This window comes from Notolepis coatsorum, assembly GCF_963971535.1.
Source record: "Notolepis coatsorum genome assembly, chromosome: 10".
Taxonomy (NCBI): domain Eukaryota; kingdom Metazoa; phylum Chordata; class Actinopteri; order Aulopiformes; family Paralepididae; genus Notolepis; species Notolepis coatsorum.
Genome location: NC_140174.1, coordinates 118,691,845 through 118,709,410, shown reverse-complemented (window position 1 = coordinate 118,709,410; position 17,566 = coordinate 118,691,845). Strand labels below are relative to the sequence as shown.

Sequence of the window (17,566 nt, the reverse complement as noted above, 5' to 3'; positions counted from 1 at the left end):
ATTACCGGGTTTCCCCCATATCACCACTCGCCCATATGCCCTTCACAACGGTGATGTTGTCATACTTGGCATTCAGAATACACCTGCTGAACCCCTAGCGTTGACATGAGATTCGATTCCAATGTATTGTCATCATACAGCACAAGTACAGTACAACCAGAATACGTTTGGCATCCAACCAGAGTGCAAATGTAACAAGTCAAGTTCAAGTCGTTTTATTTAGCTATTACATTACAGTGAAATGCTTGGTTCTTTCACTGTCCAACCTAGACCAGCCCAACCCAGACCAGCCCAACCCAGTCCAACCTAGACCAGCCCAACTTTCCCTGCCCAACGAACCCAGTATCTAACACTGCCCAGTTCAGCCCAACCCTGTCCAGAATAGTTCCCTCTTTCATGTTAATATGTTATATCCTAATATTTTGAAGAGTAGAGACAGTGTGATTAATACATGTTGTATACTAATATTGTGGAGAGTAGAGACACTTATGAATGTTTTATGCTAATAAATATTTTAAAGAGTAGAGACACGGTGTGATTATTACTATTATTATTATTATTATTATTATTGAAAATCAATTTAGACGAAGACATACAAAGAAGTAATTATCACAATTAGCGATTTATTTTTGGCTGGTAAAAAAAATCTTGGCTGGTAAAGAAAATCATCTACTCGCCAGTTGGCTGGTAAGCCAAAAAGTTAGTTTCCTCCCCTGTCTATGGTGTAAAAACACTGAAGGATATGTGCCCAAGGCAAGCTATGACCCCTGGATGAACAAACATCCATCACCAGGGGCAACTGGTTAGTTACTATCAACCAGCTAATGCATGTATATGTATAGGCTTTATTCTTACAGTATAATATATATTTATCCACATCTGTCTGTACCTGCATATAATCCTTTTACATATCTGTACTATATCTATATCCAGTGTTCGAATTATGAGGGGGCCAATGGGGGCTCAGCCCCCATAGCTATAGTCTGAGCCCCCATAGTCAAGACCCCCTGTGGGGGTCTCTCAAAAAATGTATATAATTTTTTTTTTTTTTTTTTTTTTTTACGAATTAGTATTATTTATGTTACCTAAATAAATTGTTAATAGATCATATTTTTCTTTTCAGTTTTTAAAAGAACCAAGTAATTAATGTTGTGGAATAGGCTGCATTTCACCTCCAAGCCGCTATGCGTCGCCCATGAGCGTCGCCCATAAGTTTAACGCTACTGCAACCTAGTGAAGAAGAAGAAGAAGCAGCAAGCAGGCTGCAGGTCCGTGTCCTGCAACTAAAAACATAAACACTAAACAGTACGCCACATGCCGCCAAAAAAAAGAAAGAAAAAAGGCTCAACCCGCCGCAAGGCTGTACAAAGCTGGACAGCTTTGGTTTTATAAAAAGGCCAAACACTGACGCTGTTAGTGTAGCAGCGCTACTGTCACTGAAGTTGACACTGCTAGTGCTAGTACTAGTGTTAGCTCTGCTGCTCCTGTGCGCAGTGCACCTGTTATTGTTACCGCGCCGGTTGCCACTGCCAGACACGAGTCTCCACCACTAGACCTGGACTGTGCTGCTACTCAACCACCACAATGCTGGGGTCCGAGTCGGTGGAACTTTTGGAAAAATAAATATGGCTGGTTATTTGCCAAGGAGGGATGCATTGGCTGCCTTCCATGTAAAAACGCCAAGATATTGTTAAATAAATCATTTGGAGCCCATTTGGCAGAGCAGTGGATGAATGGGAGGGACTGTGACTAGCTCTCAGAGCAAGAAGTTGAGGAAGAGAATATAGTCGTCACTACTCGCTTTGGATAAAAGAGGTCAGTGGTTTGAATCCCGGCTCTTCCAGTCTGCATGTCGGTGACGTGCTGCAGTAGTTACTTTTCTTCTTGTTGTTCTAAGAAGATGCTGCTACTATTTTTCATACAGTTCTTGATTACCTGTGCACATTTGTTTATAACATTATTTATTTTGATTTATACAAGTATTTATTTTATGTTCATTTTATTATCAGATGATAATGTTACTTACTGTATCCTGATAAATGCTGCTGTTGTGCCATACAACTATTTATTTTCCATTAGATTATTTTGTTAGTTTTTGATTTATAAGTGCAGAGACAAATAAATGTTAATTCAAGTTCATAAATTTGGTCTAATTTTTTCAAATTAAATTGTTGTATTTTATCAGATGCAAAATGCAAATAAGTAAATATGGCATTATATATCAGAGGTGAGTAAGAAAATGAACAAATATTGATGGTTAAGAATGAGCCTGAATAATGACATCACACAATAGTCTAATGATTAGAATGTTGTGTGATGTAATTATTACTTAGTATTAGACTAATCCTAATGAGATATTCCTCTAAATATGACTTCGAAAACAGCCACAATTCCAGGAAAAAAAATAGTAAAAAAAAAAATTCAGGGGGCCCCCATAGCTCTCAGGTGATAATTCGAACCCTGTCTATATCTGTACACAGGGAGCAAAATTAACTTTGACTCACCGGCCAGTGGCGGGTAGATGGGAAGAATCTAAGCATATTTCTTACCTCCCAACTTTTATTTGATAAAAAAAAAATTATTTTATATAAAAAAAAATGTTTTAATAAAATATATATATTATATAATCATACTTGTGATTGTGTTATCTGCGCGACATCGCCACCTCGCTGTCTGCAAACAGCTCCACTGTCTGTGTGTATACTCGAGTGGCCTCCAGCTCCAGCAAGGATTCTCCGGCGCTGCAGCTGGACCCTAAATGCTACATTCAGCATGCAAAAGGATTCTCCTGAGCTACAGTTGGACCCTATTCATGCGATGTAAGCCAGGGACTCGAATACGCATGTTGTTGTTGTAGGACATTGATGTCAGGAGCTTTCTGTAGGTACTGCTGGATGGCGTTGGGACAACGCCTCAGTGAACTATTTAGTTTACTGCGACATTTCGTAGTGACTAGTGAGCTACCTAGCCAACGGAGGTATTATGCACTGGACTATTGCTGGTAGGGGTGCACCGATATATCGGTCGGGTATCGGTATCGGCCGATAAGTGCCTTGTTGACTGCTATCGGCCTGTCGGCCGATAAGCTCAAATGTGCCGATAGCAGTCGCCGATAAATACCCATCAATTTGTGTAGCGTCAAAAGGCAAAAAAAAAAAAGTTCACTCGCGACCTACCTGCACAACGCCCGCCGTCCCCCACACACACAAGCTACTGCATCAAAGTAACTACTTATGATTAACAAGGCATTCGTTTTGTGGCATTAACGTTATATAGTTAGTGTTACACGGACAATAACATCAGCATATTATTATTACCCATAGCAGCAAGGCATTACTCCGAGTCCGTTCATTAGCTACCGGGAGATGCAAGACTAACGTTACTGGTGAAAATGTGATTTGCGTTGGAATACTCCTTTGCCAACTTGCTGTACTTTGCTTGCAGGTCTGCAGCCATTATTGCTGCATTATGAATAGCCCCAACTTTAGCCAAGGTAACGTTATGGCTAAACCTTTAACTCTTTAAATGCCATGCCTGGTTTTCCATTTTACCGCTTGAATGCCACCATCCGCGCCAATGTTAACGTTAATATCGCCTAATCTATGTTTTAAATTATGGCTATGTGTCTAATCTGCCCATCGCATTATCAAAGACTATGTTCCAGACAGTGCTGTGAAGGCAGATTGTTTTTTTATCGCGTCGTTGCCGTTTCAGAGCAGTTAGAAAAGCCCCCGTTTTGATATAAAAAACAACTCATTCTGGAGCATTCTATGAAAATCGTCTTTTAGTGGAATATTCCACAACGTTGATATTCGTCTGCCTTTTTATGAATCGTTTTCAAATAAACGCTAGATGATCAATATTATACGTGCACGCACGCACATTACGGCCGCGCGCGGACAATCGCCTTGTTGATTTCCTCTCGGACTTTTACAGTGAAAACGAAAGAAGAGATTTCACAAAACAGCTTATAACTTCATCAAAATTACTCTGATTATCCTACCACTGATAACATAGAGTCCTTACCTGACATCAGATGGTATCCAACTGGTATATTCCAATTCCTGATCACCATTCGAAAAAATCGATACGTGTATGGATCCAACGCGACACAGTGGTTCTCCATGATCCGCGGAGATCTGAGGCTCCAGAATGAACTCTAGTAACCCCGGCTGGATCAGTGAACTGGAAAATGTGGAGTACCGGATTTTTTTCCCCATTCATTTTCATTGAGTCCATTCCAAAATCACTTATGTCATCTGGGAGACGACAGGGGGCGCTTTTTTCCACAGTGATCACCGGCGCAGCTCGGCAATACTCGGGTAGGCTCGGGTGATGCAATAATTTTTCAGATCGCAAAAAAAAAAAAAAAAAAAAAAATCCGAGAAATCTCGTGAGTGGCTAGCAACCACCTATAAAAAAACACGAGAAATCTCGTGAGTGGCACTGAAAGAGTTAACAATAGTTAACGCTAGCTTTCGGTTAGCTGTTCAATGCTATTAATAACACAACTCCCCGTCAACACCCTCTCTCGGGAAGATGGCATTTAAGAAAGTATCTGCTGTTAAAATGACACAAACATTCGTTTTGTGGCATTAACGTTATATAGTTAGTGTTACACGTTCAATAACAAGCATATTATTTACCCGAAGATAGCAGTAAACAAGGCATTACTCCGTTAGTCCGTTCATAGCTCGGTTCCATTCCGTTGCTCATTCCGTACCCAACTACACATTCTGCAATCTGTTAATAAAGTTTTCAACCAGACAAATGTATAGAAAGGCTTTGTTTTATTATAACATTTGTTGCAGTAAAATCATTATGTCTCATTTGGTCATGCTGTGGTCTGTGGAGCGCCGGTCGGCGGGCCGGGCAGCTAACGTAGCTACATTAAGTGTGTTCTGCTCTCGCAAACAGAACAATGGCGGCATGCCCGAAAGTAGAAAAATTAATAAACGCTTGCCGATTGGTGGTAAGGACAGCAGGAGGTGGGTGCTAGCGGTGTGGCGTAATTAGGGGTGGGACGATACATCGATCCAGATCGATACATCGATGTAATTATCAACGATCGAATCGGATCGATGCGATGTAATAAGATCGATTCATATCGATACTCTTATTTTGAAAATCCTGTGGCGAGTCTCATAACTGATTGTGTTAAATGGGCATATGATATCATCTCATATCGATCGCAGGCACCTGAATCTAATCTAATCGTATTGTATCGTGAGAGACTTTGTGATATCGGCAAATATCGTATCGTTGTCCAAAGAATCGATATCGTATCGTATCATGATGAAACTGGTGATTCCCACCCCTAGGCGTAATTGGCCGAATCGACTGTCAATCAAAATGGTTCCATTGCATTGGTTGAAAGCTCTGGTTGAGAGAATAGTATCCCGCTGCAGGCCGCAAGAATGGTTCCATTGCATTGGTTGAAAGCTCTGGTTGAGAAAATAGTATCCCTCTGCAGGCCGCAAGACGATACTGGGAGAGAGATAGTGATACCATAAACATATTTCTTGATGTTTCCTTTTTTTAAGTAAGTAAAAAGGCCTACAAATAAACATACACATACAAATATACAGTAGTTTCATTAATTTTTTTATTTTTTTTTTTAAAAATTAAAAAAAAATTAAAAAAAATTACAAATACTTATATACAAATATCGGTATCGGTATCGGCCGATAGTGTTAGTTGAACAATCGGTATCGGCGGCCAATTTTCATATCGGTGCATCCCTAATTGCTGGAGCATTTGTTGATGTCGGGAGCTATCAGTAGCTAGCCGGCTGGATAACGTTACACAATGCCTCATGTATTAAACTAAGTGAATAGTTGACTGGGTCATTTTGTAACGGTAGTTCTGTTTCGTTAAGGGGCTCTGCTTGGCATCACCTGCTGCACTCCCTCGCGTACGTGCACGCGTACTGAATAACATTCCACAAATATACCTTTAATACCAGTATTAGTCTGACCACACCCCTCATCAGCTTACCTTCATAAGCAGGTGTGTGGTCACCTGCTCTCCTCCTTCTCGCTTTCACCACAAGGAAGTGCCTCGGTAGTACCCCACTTGACGTGTTGTTAGTTGAAAAGAGTTGTGACTGGTTTACATTGTGCTTAATCTTTTCTTCTCTCACTTTGTTGTATAAGAAAAGGTTTGGGTCATAATGTATTCCGCGGAGAGTAGACCCGCTAGACCTACTCTTCACCACCGGTTCTCCATTCCCGCCTCCGTCGTGCGCTTCGGTGCTGGGCTGTTGCCACTCTCGTGGTTGCCGACCCAGCCCGGGAGACTGCCGGTGGATAGTTTTCCTCACCGACGAGCCGAGGGTTCGGTGCCGTCGCTCCGGCGATGGCCTGATCTCGACTCTGGTTCCTCTGGTTCTGGGGAATCGCCCGTTGATGAACGGGGGATTGTTTTGGAGCCGGAGGATTTGCGACGCAAACTTTTCGCGTCTGCTCGCTCGCGTCGCAAGATGGTGGCGTGCAGATGCGAACGGCCTGGGTTTGGGGAGCTGCTGGAGACCAGCGAGGATGCGTCCGACTCTGGATTTCTGATGGAAACTGAAGACTTCATGGAAGAGGCGGACGGATTCTTGTATGATGGTCCCGTGGAGGAGAGTATCCCTCCTCCGGAGACCCCGGAGGGGGGAGAAATGGCTCCATGGGGCGCCTTGTTCGAGGATGTCGAGGAACCACCTTGGCCTCATCAGCAGGATGCCCTACTGTCGGCCGCATCGGATTGTGGCTCCTTGACCAGTCGCAGCCTGCTGTATGCGAGGGATGCGGGGTCAATGGAGGAAGGTTCGCAGGGGGAACTGCAGGCCTTGTTTCCCGAGCTCATGGCGGTAGCCGCCACCGCAAACGGTGTGTCGCTGCCGCTGCCATTGCCTGCACCTGTCCCTGATGACCTCATAGGCCATCCCTGGCAGCGTCCCCCAGTGAGAGGGGTGGACGTTGTCTACCCATTTTTCCCATCGATGGGGGCCTATGTTCGTCGGGGTCAGGCGGTGTCCAACATCATGGGACTAACTCCCGCCTACGTACCAGTTACGCGGGTGTCGGGGTTAGTCAAAGGTATGGGGGAGGGCGTGCCTCGGCTTGACAATCCGATGGCCGCGCTCCTCTGTCCGGATATGGTGTGGGAACCCCTATGCAAGCCGGTCCTCCAGGGGAAGTCGGCTAGGCGATTGGCTTATTGGGGTGACCAGTCATTCATCGCTGGTACACAATCGCTGGCTGCGGCGTCTAACATCGCCCACCTGGCTAGATTTGTATCGGGGATAATGACGGGCGGCACGGATCTGAACGAGGTAAAATGCGATCAGATCAACCAGGCTGCGGGAGCTGTCCTGCACCTTTCCAGGGTGCTGGCCATGGCCATGGGGAAAGTGCGCGCCCTGGCCACCCTGGGCCAGCGTCACCTTTGGCTGGAGCAGGCCCGTGTGCCAGAGAAGAAGAGAGCCCCTCTTCTGACGGCCACCCTCTCCGACGCTGGCCTGTTCGGGAAGGCCCTGCAATTGATGACCTCAACATGCAGAGAGATGGCAGAGGAGAGATCCATCCTCCAACCCCATTTTCCGCCTCCCGTCCTTGCCGGTGGGGCAGGCCTGTACAGTGCGACATATATCTCGCACGTGCTACAGCAACAGCGGTCTGTGCGATGGATGGATTTACTTCAGTAGCACTGGTGCGATAGGGATTCGGTTCATATAGATACTCTTATTTTGAAAATCCTGTAGCGGGTCTCATTTCTGCCCACGCGCAGCTCCAGCTAGGCTCCGAAAGCTAGCAACGTTCAGGTGCATATGATAATCTTATTTTGAAAAAACTCTTGTGACAACTCGACGAGTCATATCCGCCCTATCCGTGCGCCTTCTGCAAGCAGAGCAGCGCGTTGGTCGGTTGCTGCGTTAACACAGCAGTGCGCCTACACGTCCCGAAATAAGTCAGTGGTGTTTTTTTCTTCTCGCAACGGGTCAAATGCATCTACATGCTTTGCACCGTCGCCATTCCTTTATGCGCACATCGCCCGAAATTAACGTTTATGTACCATTACAATCACTACAACGTTAGCAAGCTAACAAGCTAATCCTGATCACAGGCAGAGCCAGCAGACACAGTGTGGAAAGGGAAATGGGGGGGCACTCTCTCCCCTTCCCTGTGTGTGTGTGCGTGCGTGCGTTTGGAAAGATGATGAAGTCACTAGTCAGGACAGGAGTATATTATAGTAAACTGAGGATGGACAGATAATGTTGATATTCAAATAAACAAGTTTCGAGAGGAGTGGAAGTTTGAAGACAGACTAGACTACAATATGATGCGGGGGTGGTGAGTTGAAACAGTGTGTGTGAATGAATGAATGAGAACTTTATTTAACAGATTGCAGAATGGGTACAGTACAGTATGGCTCAATACACACAATTGTTAAGGGGATGCAGACCTGAGAAAGACGTTTGTCTTGTTTACATCAGGGTCCCCCATTGTGTGTGTGTGTGTGTGTGTGTCCCAACCGACCCCACTTCTATGTTTCAATAAATTATTTGCATTTAAAACTATTAACGCTGACTCATTCCTTCAGTCCACTCAAAATTATGCTAATATTCCTTATGTTGTTTATGATATTAATTGAAAATAGCATATGAGTATCATAGTAATAATAACACATGGCGATATACTAAATGACAGCCAAACATGGCACTGCAACTAAATAACACAAATTTGTGACTGTTACAAATATAACAAGTTTTATACTTGTGCTACAAGATTTTGGCCTGTGCTACAAAACTATCAACCTCTGTAGCACCAGTGCTATGTGCAAAAAAAGTTAACGTACAGCCCTGCGGTGGGGGCAGAAGGCTTCCGCGACGTCGAGCTGCCTCCGCCGCCGCTGCTGGCCCTGCCAAGAGGGCCAGGGGACGAAACGGCGCTTCGGCCACCGCCGGCCCATCCCAGACCGGAGGAGACGGTAGGGAACGTCGTGTCCAGCAGACTGTAACCTACCGTCCCTCCGGGGCTCCCCGGGGTGGCAAGACTCGAGCGGCGCGAGGTGGCAGACGCCGTTAGGAGTGACTTTTTCCCCTCTGTATCCCCTCTCCTACACCCTTCCCGGCCCCTCTATGATTTTGTGCCTTAAACTTTATTATTTAATAAAGAAAGTTCCCCGACATAAGGGGGACTGTGTTTTGGCCGAACAAACTGTGTGTTTCTTCAAACAAATCATATGGTGGGGTTGTGTATATATGGATCTACCCTGTTTACGTTGGGGGGTGAGTTGTGTTGTGTTACGAGGTTAAGCAAGGTCTGCAACTTACACTCGGTAATAGGTTCTATTTAGCTTGATGCTCCACATGCAATTAGAACTGGTGTATTCTACCGACTCCTGTTATGACAGGATCCGGTGGGTTTTTCCCCGCCCGTTGTAGCGTTGTTGCTATGGCGACGCCTTCCATGAGCTGGTGTCTTAAAGATGTCGAGGTTGGGCGCAGGGCTTACGGGCCTGCTGCGCCCGGTTTATGTGTCAAACTTGAGTCTATTGGTCACGTGTCTCACAGTTTACATATCTTTTTTCTTGACCGTAGTCTCATGTGGGAAGGTGTTTCTGGGAGGGTCTGGTCTTACACTCTGATTAAAAGGAGTGACTGGATTAAAATCATGTGATAAACAGGGTTTTTACTCCCAGCTGTGCAGTTGGGTCATACGGGTGATTAGGGATGCCCCCCGGACCCCGGTTTTAAACGGGAACCGGTTCTATATTAGAAAATACCGGAGTATTTATAAGCTCTGACGTCCTCGGTACTGCTATCGATACTCTAGAGAAATTATTATTATTATTATTATTATTATTATTATTATTATTATTATTTAAAAGTTGCGAACGATCCTCTCTCTGTCTCTGCACGAGAAGCGAGCCGCAGCCAGCGAGTCTCCTCGCGAGTCGCTCGCTAGTGCTACACATAGACATACGGGTCCTACATACGGGTACTCCTTAATGAAAGTGTCCCCGACGCCCCGTGCTATAGCGCTCTGCACACAGACAGCAGCTCTGCATGCACTGAGTCGTGATCATGGCGGATAGAGCGAAGCGTTCTAAAGTATGGATATACTTTACAAGGGTCAATGCCGACAATGCACGTTGCCACAAGTGCAACAAAACATTTGCCAGTAAGGGTGGCAATACGAGCAAATCAATTTATCAAAACATCTGTTGGCAAAACATGATATTAGTGTGCAGAAATGCGCGTATTCGACTGCCTTGCGCGCAGTGTTCCATCTGCATCCACTGCAGCCGTAACCGTAAGCCAAGATACGGAGTTGCCTAGGCTAATAACGAATTATTACAAATAGGCTAATAAACAAAACAATTGTTTAGCTACAAATACTACAATCTAAACTTTTTATAGATCGTCAAGCTGAGGCGTCAGCCACTATGTCCCAGGCCAGTGAGCCCAGGGCCACCACACATCCTCCTCCTCTACCTCCCTCCACCACCCAAAGTCCTTTATCCCTAGCAGCTAGAGGAAGGATGACAGAGGATAGGGTGAACGAGTGTCACAGTTCTGTTAGCCTTTTGCATTTGTTGTTTATTATAAAAAGTCTATAATTCAGAGTCAGACACATTTAAAACATTGTTGCTGCTGTTGCTGAAGAAATTATATTAATTTATTATATTTATTTATAAAGTTATATAAAAGAACATTGCTGTTGCTGAAGAAATTATATTTATTTATAATACTTATTTATAAAGTTGTATTTATAAATAATAAAGCAATGTTGATTCTGTTCTTAATTAATTGTCTTTTTTTCTTGCAAAAAAAGAACCAAAAAGAACCGATAAGAGTATCGATAAAGTACCGAACCGTTAAGCAGTATCGATAAGAGTAGTAGTATCGATAAAATCCTAACGATACCCATCCCTACGGGTGATGCCTTTTCTTTATTTTTATAAAGAGTTGAATGTGTCTTGATGGATTGGAAATGAGGGTCCCTGATGGAAACAAGACTAACGTCTTTCTCAGGTCTGCCTCCCCTTATCCTATTGTGTGTATTCCTGTACTGCAGTCTGTTGGGTAAATTTTTTCATTCATTCATTCATGGAGTTGATTGCATCTCGCCCCTCTTGTCGTTTCCCTGGGCGTCTTGGGGATTCAATATGGTGGTCTAAACGGCCTATTGTTGATGTGGGTATGTCCAAACGCACACATAGTGCTGGCTCAGGATGTGCTTTTGGGCCATTGGCTGACTAGCGCGCCTTGTTTGCTTGGGTGAAACAGCGTTTTTAATGGAGCAATTGGGATGGGGGTTTTTCCTCTTCCGACATCCTGTGTGTTGTCGATGGGTTCCCGTTCATGTCAGGGGATGATGACGGAATGGGTCTGGGCATATGGGGAAGGGTCTCACGCCCTAGGGGTGGGCCGCCGGACGCGGTTCATACCGACACGTCTGGGTGGCGCCTTCTTTTTTGTGTTGGGATCAAACGCGCATATCTGCCCCTTCTCCTGGGGTTGGCAGGTCGGCGTGATTAGGGCACGGGACTGGTCGCGCTGGTCCAGATCAGTTGCACACGTTGTCCGCTGGGGATGCAGATCTGCTGTTCTGGTACCCTGAGGGACTTGGGGTTTTTTCAGGGGGAAAATGCTAGGTCGATCCGGGTGTCACAGGGTTGAGCGTTATGGGACCCTTGTTGGGTGCGTTGTATTCTGCACTGTCGTAATGGCTTACGGCCGTGCCGACCTGTACGCGCCCGATCTCGTCGGATCTCGGCCGCTGTACGGGTTGGTCTTGGTTGGTACTTGGTTGGGTGACCTCCTGGGAATACCGAGTGCGGGGCGCTGGGGCTGGTCTTCCATATTTACGCTCTTCTCTTGCGTTTTGGCGCTGAGGGGCCTGTTGGGTGGGTTAACCTCCTCGGGGGACCCTGTGCTCCCCGTATCACCGGGCCCGGTCCGGGGTGATGCTCGTTGACCCGTAGGCCCGGGATAGCCCTGTTGGGAACCGGAACGCGGGCTGCGGCGGTGCCGCAGATGTGTTTTGGGGTTTCTTTCCTGTGGGGTTATGGGACCAACCGTTGCATGGGGTGATGCCTGGGTGGTTGGTTCTCTGGTGTGTTGCTGCAGTGTCAACTCCCGGTTCTCCGGTTGAGGGTGCCCCTGCACGTTCATGACGTCTGCCGATCGTATGGGCTTTTTCTGTGGGCAGCTGTCAGGGGCCGAGTGGTCTATGGATCCCACTTCTGCCGTGCTGTTTAAAAGCTTGGTTATGCGACAACGCCAGCATACGCCCCTTCCGCCGGGGCGGCTGTTTTCAGCTGTCCTTTCTGGCGCCTGCCTCGTCCACAGTTTCCAGGCTTGGGTTGACAGCCTGTTGCCTGGTCTTTTTCCCCGGTGCACTGCCTGCTTCCGTTGGTTAACTCTTGTGTGTTATGACCATGCTGTCTGCCTGTTGCAGGGCCTGTGTTCCAGGCGGTGTGCTGTTGGGGAGGACAGGGCCCGCTCGGCTGAGGGGCCTTTGTCCGAATACGCTGGCGATGTGGGGGGCGGGGTCACTAGGTGCCCCCCTGGTGGGGTCTTGATGCTGGCATCATGGCCTTCTCCGGGCCCCCATTCCAGGGAGTCCAGTCCTTTTGGTGGGTCTGGGTCTTCCTTCGCGCTCCGCTGCTACGGCCTTGCCACGGGGTTGGGTTTGCCCTTGACCCCGTGATTCTGGGGGCAGTGACGAGGTTGTTCCTACGTTCGTTCCCGGGTGGCATGCGGGTTGTGCGTGGGTGTAGTCGTGGGGTCAAGCCACGGTCTGCTCACCCTGTGCGTTGGGTTGCTTGAGTGCCTCTTCGCACGGTCGGGTCCGTCGCCCTCCCGTGAAGCCCCTAATAGGGGGGATCGGCCCTCCCTGTTCTGATGGTTGTGGGGGGCTGTCAGCGGGGTGTATTTGTCAGCCAGCGGCTCCGCTTGGCCTCCCTTGTGCAGTAGGTGATGCCAAGCAGAGCCCCTTAACGAAACAGAACGTTAGGTTATAGCTATAACCAAGTTCTGTTAGTTAGGGGTGACGCTTGGCATCAGACGGCCGCTGCAGCCCTTGACCTCACCTTGTGGTGAAAGCTTGGGAAGAAGGAGAGCAGGTGACCACACACCTGCTTATGAAGGTAAGCTGATGAGGGGTGTGGTCAGACTAATACTGGTATTAAAGGTATATTTGTGGAATGTTATTCAGTACGCGTGCACATACGCGAGGGAGTGCAGTAGGTGATGCCAAGCGTCACCCCTAACTAACAGAACTTGGTTATAGCTATAACCTAACGCTAACGTTATCGCCACCACGCAACAAGGCAAAATGCTCGCTATCTGCAAACAGCTCCACTGTCTGTGTGTATACTCGAGTAGCCTCCAGCTCCAGCAAGGATTCTCCGGCGCTGCAGCTGGACCCTACTGGAGCTAACGTGTACTAGGTAGCTACCTATCCAACGGAGGTATTATGCAACACTACTAGACTTGCTGGAGCATTTGTTGATATCGGGAGCTATCAGTAGCTAGCCGGCTAGATAACGGACAATGCCTCAGTATTAAACTAAAAGTGAATAGTTGACTGGGTCATTTTGTAACGGTAGCTAACGTTAGAGCAGTCAGCAGAGTGCCCGGCCCGACTCTAGCCTCTCTGTTTACATGGGGTTGGGAGGGGCTGGAGGAGGGAGGAGCAGCGCGTTGCATGTCTGTGTGCTTGAGACAGCGAGTGAGAACTCCGCTAAGAATTGGATCATGTTATTCGATCGGTTTTCACATGACTATTTCGTTGCCCGCCACATGGCGGACAGACCTCTCAGTCCCACCCGCCAAACGTAAAATCTGCCCGCAAATGGCGCTTGGCGGGCTTTAATTTCGCTCCCTGTCTGTACATATCTCTTACCTACTCTTACTAGTTATGCTGCTGGCCAGTATGACTTACTACCATACTGTCTAAGTTATACCTGTATCACTGTATATATTAATACTACAACAATCTGATTAGCACTATTACTCAGTAGTACTCATTTATATATCTTATACCCAGTTTAATCACCTGTACATTGTATATTATTGCACTTTACTGTTACATTTGCACTCTGGTTGGATGCCAAACTTCTTTTCTCTGAACTGTACTTGTGCTGCATGATGACAATACATTTGAATCTAATCTAATCTAATCTAATCTAATCATCTAATCTGTAAATAACAACAGACCTCACCCATTCTTCAACTCACTCCAGTTTACAGTTTCTTCCCCCTCAAATGTATATATACTCTCTTTTCAGACTCCTTTTGTACAAATAAACAGTACTGTATATTTGTAGATCTTGTATGTTATAAATGTATAGATGTAGCAGTACTGTCTATCTGTATGTCATGTCACTATGAAATGAAAATGGGGGACCCTGATGTAAAGTTAAACAAGACAAAGTATTGTACCCATTCTGCAATCTGTTAAATAATGTTTTCATTCATTCATTCATTCATGTCATATATGTTATGATGAATTGAAAATGGGGGACCCTGGTGTAAACAAGACGAAAGTCTTTCTCTGGTCTGTATCCCCTTAACAATTGTGTGTATTGAGCTGTACTGTATTGTACCCATTCTGCAATCTGTTAATAAAAATGTTCATTCAATCAATCAATCAATCAATCAATCACTCACCCTCCAGAATGGACACAACGATGAGAAGTTGGTCCGTCTTCGAAGCCATGATAACATCCGTGCACTGAGCTCAGCTGCTCAGCGTGTATATAATAGTAATATTGCAAAGTATAAAAAACGACCTATCACCTGTATGTAAACATAACGTTTTACACTATAAGTTTCGAACTTGTTTGAGTTGTTTCTAGCGTGGAAATGGGTTTTGTTTACAAGGTGACTGTCCGTTGCACACAGCCGCTCTGTTGTCATCCTTTGGCGCCACCCATTTTGGTTTTCAAATCGGAAGTGATGGTGACTTACGGCGATTCACGGCGACCCCTGTTGGCGCGGCGTGCAACAACATGACGAGCTGTGGTGGTTGATGCAAGTTTTGTTTTATTTGTCACAAATTATTGTGACATAATTTAATAAAGTACATGTACATTACAGTGAAATGCTTGGTTCTGTATGAGCCCCCTGAGAATGTGCTTCATACAGTAAAAATGTAATGTTTTGAAAATGGGGGACCCTGAAAGACAAAAGTCTTTCTCTGGTCTGCATCCGGTATTGTACCCATTCTGCAATCTGTTAATAAAGTTTTCATTCATTCAGGTCAAAAGAATAAGTCCAAACACTACAAAATATACAATATACAAACTAAAGTGAAAATCTTTTGTAATAAATAGATACAAATATGGTGTAGTGTAAAAAAGTGCAAGGTGTTTGTTTCGGCTGCATTCAGATCCAAATCATAGAATTATGATCCAAAATAGCAAATCCCCCCCTAGATTTCTCCCCTTTTGGTGGGCCGTCTCTCGTGACGAAGTTCCTGACGCAACAAGACGTACTCTTACTCACAGTCTATATTCAGATTCAAAGTATTTATTGTAACGTATAATATAACCGATAGGGCATACAGACCCTCATCTGTACCTTTGTTTACACTGTTTATTTTTCTGCAACTATAAGGTATTGATTTATCTATTAAATCTTTTATTTTTTTGGTATGTACTTATATTTATCCCTTAAGTAAGTATTGGATGAACAACATCCATCACCAGGGGCAACTGGTTAGTTACTATCAACCAGCTAATGCTGTATATTATGTATATAGGCTTTATTCTTACAGTATCCACATCTGTCTGTACATCCTTTTACATATCTGTACTATATCTATATCTGTATCTCTTACCTACTCTTACTAGTTACGCTGCTGGCCAGTATGACTTACTACCATACTGTCTAAGTTATACCTGTACATATTAACACTACAACAATCTGATTAGCACTATTACTCAGTAGTACTAATTTATATATCTTATTATACCCAGTTTAATCACCTGTACATTGTATATTATTACTATTGCACTTTACTGTTACATTTGCACTCCTGTTTGAATGCCAAACTTCTTTTCTCTGAACTGTACTTGTGCTGTATGATGATGATAATACATTTTAACCCTTTCACTGCCGCACTACCTGTAAGAATCTCGTTGTTGGTGGTGTGGACCCAGGTGCAATAACAGGAACGAGAGAGAGAGGCAGGACACAACAGGGGTGTAGTTGGGAAGAGCTTTACTTAACTTCAACAGTTCAACTACAAAACAATAAACGTACCACAGCCTAAGCTGGCAGATAATGATCAAATAACAAAGGGTACAAACGTGGAGAGCACGGAAAGGTGCTGCGTGGAACCACAACCACAATGCTATGATAATAATGATAATGATAACAACAGAATTCACAAGTAACGTTTACGAACCGACAGGGGAGTAACAGGACAGCACAGAATATATAGGAAGACTAATCACTAACAAGAAACACCTGAAACAAGCACACAAGCTGACATTAACAGTGACACCAATATAAAACAAGACAGGACTGAATAACAATGATACATACAAATACAACATTAAACCAGACCGGGGAACAGAGTGGACAACACACACAGGAATGCAATACACACATTGAACAAAGACATAAACATTGGGGACAATAAGAGAGTAAGAATATGGAGACTGATTAGCATAGGGAATAACAGAGGGAGTACACCATTGACTCCGCTAGGGGGAGCTAACGGGCAGTCCTTCCCAAGCGGAGGTATCTTGTGGCCCGTCTGGTCGGGAGGGATTGACCCATAGTCTGGTCAGTTTGGGGCAAATGTGGGGTCAAGGCTGCAAATCATGATTAACATTTGAGCCAATGTTTTTCTGTTAATTTAGGGTCCAATAAAGAAAAAAATGCAAGGAGCCCAAAAAATTTGGTAGGCGAAGTCTCTGAAACGGCCACGCCCACTTTTTAGACCTGACATTTTGTATCTCGGCTCCTGGAGGTCGCAGAGAGTTGATTTTGAGCTCAAAAGTTGCGGAAACACCACATTCATATTAGTGTTATGAACAAACATATGCCCTAAAACCTAAACTTTTTGAGATATTCATGAAAAACCTTCTTTTATCTCTGAATTGATCAGTGCCCAAGCCACTTCAGCCAAATCTGCTCATGAAGGCCATGCAGTTCTGTTTCGTATTCGCTCTCGCTCGGCATCACTAGTCTGCACTATCTCGCATATGTGCATGCGCACTGAATAAAGACCACAAATGTACCTTTAATCCCAATATTCATCTGACCACACCCCTATCAGCTTACCCATATAAGCAGGGGTGGGGCCACCCACTCGCCTCCTTCTCGCTTTCACCACAAGGAAGAAGTGCCTCGGTAGATCCCCACACTTGACACCATGCTGGAAGAAAGAATTAGGAGAAGCTTTGGGAAACAAGGATACGTTGACGTCATATCTTTATTTTCTCTCTCACTATTTTCGGGAAAATACGGCGATATTGTCTTCGTACTGGAGTGTCTGGAAGATGATGATCATTCTAAAAATCCTCCACCGGTTTTCGTATTGGGAGTTCGTGCCGC

At 45.1% G+C, this 17,566-nt stretch overlaps 1 protein-coding gene across 1 annotated transcript in view; it reads right to left on the bottom strand.

The window, feature by feature from the left end:
* Positions 1 to 14,917, bottom strand: part of cep120 (centrosomal protein 120) — a 218,286-nt gene extending 203,369 nt beyond the window's left edge. The window contains exon 1 of the mRNA XM_084323233.1: positions 14,669 to 14,917. Within this exon, the coding sequence (XP_084179359.1) occupies positions 14,669 to 14,717 (49 nt within the window). The 5' untranslated portion in view covers positions 14,718 to 14,917. The remainder of the gene's footprint in view (positions 1 to 14,668) is intronic.
* Positions 14,918 to 17,566: the final 2,649 nt, after the last annotated feature.